The sequence below is a fragment of the Bidens hawaiensis genome, unplaced genomic scaffold (assembly GCF_021521415.1).
Source record: "Bidens hawaiensis isolate Kalapana, Puna unplaced genomic scaffold, B.hawaiensis_p1.1 tig00012815_1, whole genome shotgun sequence".
Taxonomy (NCBI): Eukaryota; Viridiplantae; Streptophyta; class Magnoliopsida; order Asterales; family Asteraceae; genus Bidens; species Bidens hawaiensis.
The window spans coordinates 406,649-412,952 of record NW_027492067.1 but is presented as its reverse complement, the minus strand read 5'-3'; the positions used below and the strand labels follow the sequence as shown (position 1 = coordinate 412,952).

Below are 6,304 nucleotides of genomic sequence, written 5' to 3'. Positions count from 1 at the left end.
TTTTTCACCTTTGTGTTTTCACCACGTACAATTGTGTTTTACACATTTCTTGCATAAATATGAACTTGTAATTTGGAAAATACATTAAAAAAACACTATGATAACACGCTATGAAAAAAAAACTATAATAATAATAATAATAATAAAACTATACGTTAAAACACAATGAAATTATAACCCTGCTCATTGTGGCCTTTTTTTTGTTTTGTTTTATATATTGATATTATACTCGTTTAAAGAAATAAAAACATTCATTTTTAAGATATGTTTAAAAAAATAATATAGTAGAAAAGATCTATAAGCATATTTTAAAAATAGGGGAAGTAGCTAGTAAAGATTCTCTGTTGAATGAGCCATAATGCCTTCCTTTACTTCTCTTCTCATAACTATATTTTTGTCATCTACTTAAATATAACCATCAAAATTTTAATCCAATAGCTAGAAATCTTCTCATCTTACAAAAACGAAAGTTATTATTTTAACCTAACCCTTAACAATAACTCAAATTGAACAGATATTTTCTCTGTAAGTTGTATACATACAGTAGAAACTCTATAAAATAATATACTTGGGACCATCAAAATTTATTAATTAAAAGAGTTATTAATTAATCAATAAATTAATAATTATTAATTTATATATTAATTAATATTTTATTAATTTATAGTAGAATACTTAGTTTACAAACACCTTTCAAGCTTCCACTTAATTATTGTATACAATGTATGTATATCAAATAAACGACCCAATTTGAAAGAAACCTTTAATCTCCCACCTTATTATGCTTCTTGTGTTCAATGTATCACTTTATGAACATTAAATATATTTTCTATATAAATACAAGATCAAAATAGGAAATTGATTTCAACAAAAAAAACAAAAGACAATTAAGTCATTTTTCAAGAAACATTCATAAATCATTCATGTAATATACTATAAATAAGGAATTACTTCTCTTCTCTTCTCTTCTCTTCTCTTCTCATCAATATATTTTTGTCATTTACTTAAGTATAACCATCAAAATTTTAATCCAATAGCTAGAAATCTTCTCATCTTACGAAAACACAAGTTATTATTTTAACCTAACCCTTAACAATAACTCAAATTGAACGGATCTTTTCTCTGTAAGTTGTATACATATACGGTGCCATATATAGATTATGTAACTTTCATTGTTAGCATTCTACATAGCCAGGTTTTTAAATGGCTAACTAAATCAATGGTTAACAAGTATATATGATTTACGTTTTAAGTTCTCTTATAACAGATTCAAATAATAAATAATATTGCTATGAAATAAAACATTCGTTATTTATAACTTTTCTAAGAATTGCATTGATAAAAATTTTAAAGACTGTTTTCTTTTTTTTTTAGTTTATTAAATTTAAAAACTGAAAACCCTTAAAAAATTAGAAGTGTATTGTTTATTTAAGAATTTTTGTAAATACTATTGTACGTATGTGTGTTTGATAAGTTTATTATTTGTTATATATTGATTATTTATTACATTATATTTTCATGAATTATACCACGTAGTAGTGTAGTACACGTATGTCAAAAGTAGTGCAAGAGAAATCTGAATTTGTATTGTATATTGATGTTTTCATAGTTATATATATATATATATATATATATATATATATATATTATATATACATGGAAATAGAAAAGGATATTACACTCAAATAATTCATAGACTGATTGTAACATATTGTAACATAATTAGCCTATTAGGGAATGCATAGATATTTAAAGAAGACTTGCAACAATTAAACTCTTTCACTTTGACTTTGATATGAACTAATATGCTCCATGTCACCAACCAAATATATGTGTTTCCATGAACACGGTGGATCAATCCTCGGCTATAAATATGTGTCAAGTGTTGGTCATGTTACCATATCAACAAATAAAACCATAAACATATCAACATGGAATTCTTTCCCCAACTTCTACCATTTTTAGGCCTTTTGCTTTCTATTCTCATATTTCGTTACAAAACATCAACCAAAAAGAAAACTTTCAAACCAACAGCCCCAGAGCCCTCAGGGGCCTTGCCATTTGTGGGCCACCTTCACCATCTTCACGGTCGAGAGCCGGTAGCAAGAATACTAGGCAAAATGGCCGATGATCATGGACCGATATACTCTCTACGGCTTGGTAGCCAACGAGCCATAGTTGTGAGTAGTTGGCAAATGGTCAAGGAGTGCTTCACAACTAACGATCGAAATTTTGCATCTAGGCCTAGTATGGCGGTTAGCCGGTACATGGGCTATAACAGTGCGGTGTTTGCACTCGCACCGTATGGCCCATACTGGCGAGAAATTAGAAAGATGGTCATTTTAGAGCTTTTAACAAGCCAACGTATCGAAAAGCACAAGAATGTTCGTGACTCTGAAGTTAAATACTTAACGAACGAGCTCTATTTATCGACCCTAAAGAATGGGACACGAAAAACGGTTGTGAACATGACCAAGTGGTTCGAGCATGTAACGTTTAATATTATAGTGAGAATGTTAGCCGGTAAAAGGTTTTCTAGTGGTGGTAATAATGGGAACAATAATGAAGATTTACAAGTTAAAGAAGCCATAAAGAAAGGGTTGTATCTTAGTGGTGTTTTTGTTGTGTCGGATGTTATTCCTAGTTTGGAATGGTTGGACATTGGTGGGCATGTTAAGGCTATGAAGCAAGCAAGCAAAGAGCTTGATGTTGTGTTTGGAAAGTGGGTTGATGAACATGTCGAGAAGCGAAAGGAGTGTGGTAGCGATAAAGAATCGGATTTCATGGATGTGATGTTGTCGACCCTTCCCAAAGATGTAGAATCGTTTGGGCATGGTCGTGAGACCATCATCAAGGCAACAATACTGGTACGAAACTAGGTTTTGTTATGTTTTACTTTATTATAAGATTTTCTTCTAATGTTTTCCTTCTGTTAGAAACTACAAAATCATAAATTTTAAAACGAGTCAACAAAAATCTTTGAAAACCATGATTACGATGTTTTTAAGTTTTTCCTTATCTAGTATAACAATTTATAGCGTGTGGAATATTAACTCATTTGGGTACAAATAATTTGTTTGAATTCTAGAACTAAATAATGTGTTAAATTAATTAAAAAAAATTTTCTAAAAACCATTTATGTGAACTATTTTGGACTTGTATATTTCAACTTTAACGTTTGGGGTGCGCACATATAATGTATATATGTGTGAACTCTAGGGTGGGCAAAAGTGAAATTGCACTAATTTTGACGTTATTTTACTAATCTTGTGAAAATAACGTTAAAAGTGGCGGAAGGTTAACCAGGCATCATGTGGTGGCGTTGATAGCCGAAAGACAAGGGTACATGCACCAATCAGCCAGTGTCCCGATGATTGAGTGCTATGTGCCTTGTTATGTCCAAGGCTTGATGCAAAACTATTATCTAGCCGAGGGTCTCACCGGAAGCAGCATCTCTATCTCTATGGGGTAGCGGTAAGGCTGTCTACATCTTACCCTCCTCAGACTCTACCATAGTTTTGCTATTTGTGGGATATACTGAGTACGATGATGATGATTATATTCCAACTCCAGATAACAATCTATATATATTATTTTGTAGATTCTAATCTTAACTGGCTCAGAAAGCACAGCTGAAACACTTACATGGGCACTCTCATTATTACTAAACCACCCACACATCCTAAAGGCAGCCCAACAAGAGCTTGACACACATGTAGGAAGAAACAAATGGGTTGAAGAATCAGACACCAAGAATCTAACCTATCTACAAGCCATAGTAAAAGAAACACTAAGAATGTACCCACCCGGTCCCTTAGCCGGACCGCATCAAGCAGCCGAGGATTGCTACATTGGGCGCTATCACACTCCCAAAGGGACTCGGTTAATAGTGAATTTATGGAAGCTACACCGCGATCCACAAGTGTGGTCGGATCCCAATGAATTTAAACCAGAGAGGTTTCTTGAGAAACACGCGAATATAAATTATCAGGGTCAGAATTTTGAGTACATTCCATTTAGTTCTGGAAGGAGGATGTGTCCTGCGAGTTCGTTCGCTTTGGAAGTGATTCACTTGACACTTGCTCGGTTGCTTCAAGGGTTCGATTTGTCAACGCCGATGGGGAAGCCGGTGGATATGAGTGAAGGGTTAGGAATTGCATTGCCTAAGGTGAAACCACTTGAAGTTGTCATTATTCCAAGGCTTTCTCAAGAGCTTTATTGAAACCGAAGAGACTAATTAGAGGTTTCATGGAGTTGCATGAAGAAATAAAATCATTAGATAATTGTTGAAAGATATTATAATATTCTTTCAGAATTATGTAAGTATAGTTGTATAATTGAAGTATTAAACTAGTGTGCATGTACTTTTTTTTACCATATATGTAAACAAGTTGCAACCGGTCTCTTCAGATGTATTGATTTGGGGTTTACTGCATTCCTAGTCCATTATCTATTCAATAATACACATAGTCATTCTGCACATACTTTTAACACGTGGTTAGGCAAAAGCTAGTGTAATACTCCAAATTTATTAAGAGCATTCCTAGTCTATTTCTATTCAAATCTATATAACTATATAAAAACGGATATCTTCTTTCTCTAATTTTCAATTAAATGATATACCCTCTCTACTTCGTTCACAAACACTATAACAAAATATTAAAATATTACACGACATGAACGATATAAACCTAAATTAGATTTTGCAATATAATATTTTCTCTCTCATTTATTCACAATTACTTATAATCATACCATATACTTTACAAAACTCACTCACATTTTATAGGGAACGAGCTAGGAATACTCTTACGAATTGATACTAGTACGGGCATCCCAACGAAAGCCAATGATATTCTTCCCCCTTTGGCGTTTTACACGAGTTGTCCTTTCAATTTCAAGAATAAAGGTTGGTTGATAACATGTATACCCTCACAATGTTTTAAACTAGTATAATACTTTCTCGCGTTGTTACTGGAATACAGTCAGTATCTGGTCGGTTCATTACGGTATTGATACGATACTGGGACTCGGTATCGCAAACCAAAAAAATCCAGAAAATAAAATTGTGATACGCCCAACAAAATGACGACGTGTGTTTTACATCGATCGAAAACTATAAAAAGAATATCAGTAATGGTTCTAATTGGTACGTTACCCTAACGATGTTGAATTTCATGGTTCCGATACTTTTGGAGAGGTATCAGTTCGGTTCGTCAAGATACCGTGACAGCACTCTGTATACCCAAAGAAAAGATATTAATTATTATAACAAAATTACGCATCGATAAAAATAACCAAGTTGTACGTAGTGTTATATTATTAAAATAACGAAAACAATAAATGACGTCAATTTAAAATAAAGAAACCATATGAGAGTTAGCTTTGATAACATGTACGTTTGTATTTTGATTATTTATTTGTACATCACTACTTGCAACCTGATTTTAATTGGAAAAAAATATATTATTGAGACTTTTCTAAAAAAGTTCAACGACATGTATTTGTTTTATTTTTTTTGTTTTTTAAAAACCCTAAATATAAAGTAGCTTTGATAATATATATGTTGTGAATTAATAGCTTTGATAACATGTATATTCACTAGTGTTGGGGGTCACCCCCTCCATGAAAGAAAAAAAAACTGTATTATATATATGTTAAAAACCAAATTGATCCTTATCAACGTTGACTTGGCATCGACTCCTGAAATTTTAAACGACTTATTAGACTATGTGTAGTCATAAAGCTCCACTACCAGGGGTTATGCGCCACGTGGCGCCCAGTCAGAGTTATGGTTTTGTACAAAAACAGGCTGTAGTCATAACTCTCTACATCCAGGTATTATGCGCCACGTGGCGCCCAGTCACTTTTACACTTTTTGTTTTTTTTTTAATTTTTAATAAGAATAATCAAATAACAATAATATTTTATTAAATAAATATTACAAGAAAATTAAAAAAAAAAACTATTCGTCGTTGTCGTCGTCGTCGTCGTCTTCGCCCTCTTCGTCGTCTTCCTCGTCGTCCTCATCTTCGTTTTCATCGTCTTCGCCATCGTCGTCGTTATCTTCATCATCGTCTTCATTGTTGCCCTCTTTTTGATCATCGTTTTCACTAGGCAGAGGCCGATACATCCAAAGATGTTGAACCAAACCCTCCTTTAGTGCGTTCTGTATCTCTCTTGACCACAAGGAATCCGAGTTTTTGAGTCGTTTCTCCATACTTGCCGGAGTCCGTGGTGGATCCGGGTCCGGTATGAAAGTTGGACATATTGCTCTTCCCTCGTCCTCGATGATCATGTTATG

General features: G+C 33.2%; 1 protein-coding gene across 1 annotated transcript; it reads left to right on the top strand.

Moving 5' to 3' along the window:
• The first annotated feature begins 1,722 nt into the window (after positions 1 to 1,722).
• On the top strand, positions 1,723 to 4,415 carry LOC143542307 (xanthotoxin 5-hydroxylase CYP82C4-like). The gene is made up of 2 exons (XM_077034922.1): positions 1,723 to 2,867; positions 3,602 to 4,415. Exons 1-2 carry the CDS (start codon positions 1,932 to 1,934, stop codon positions 4,220 to 4,222), a joined length of 1,557 nt encoding a protein of 518 aa, XP_076891037.1. The 5' UTR covers positions 1,723 to 1,931; the 3' UTR covers positions 4,223 to 4,415.
• Positions 4,416 to 6,304: the final 1,889 nt, after the last annotated feature.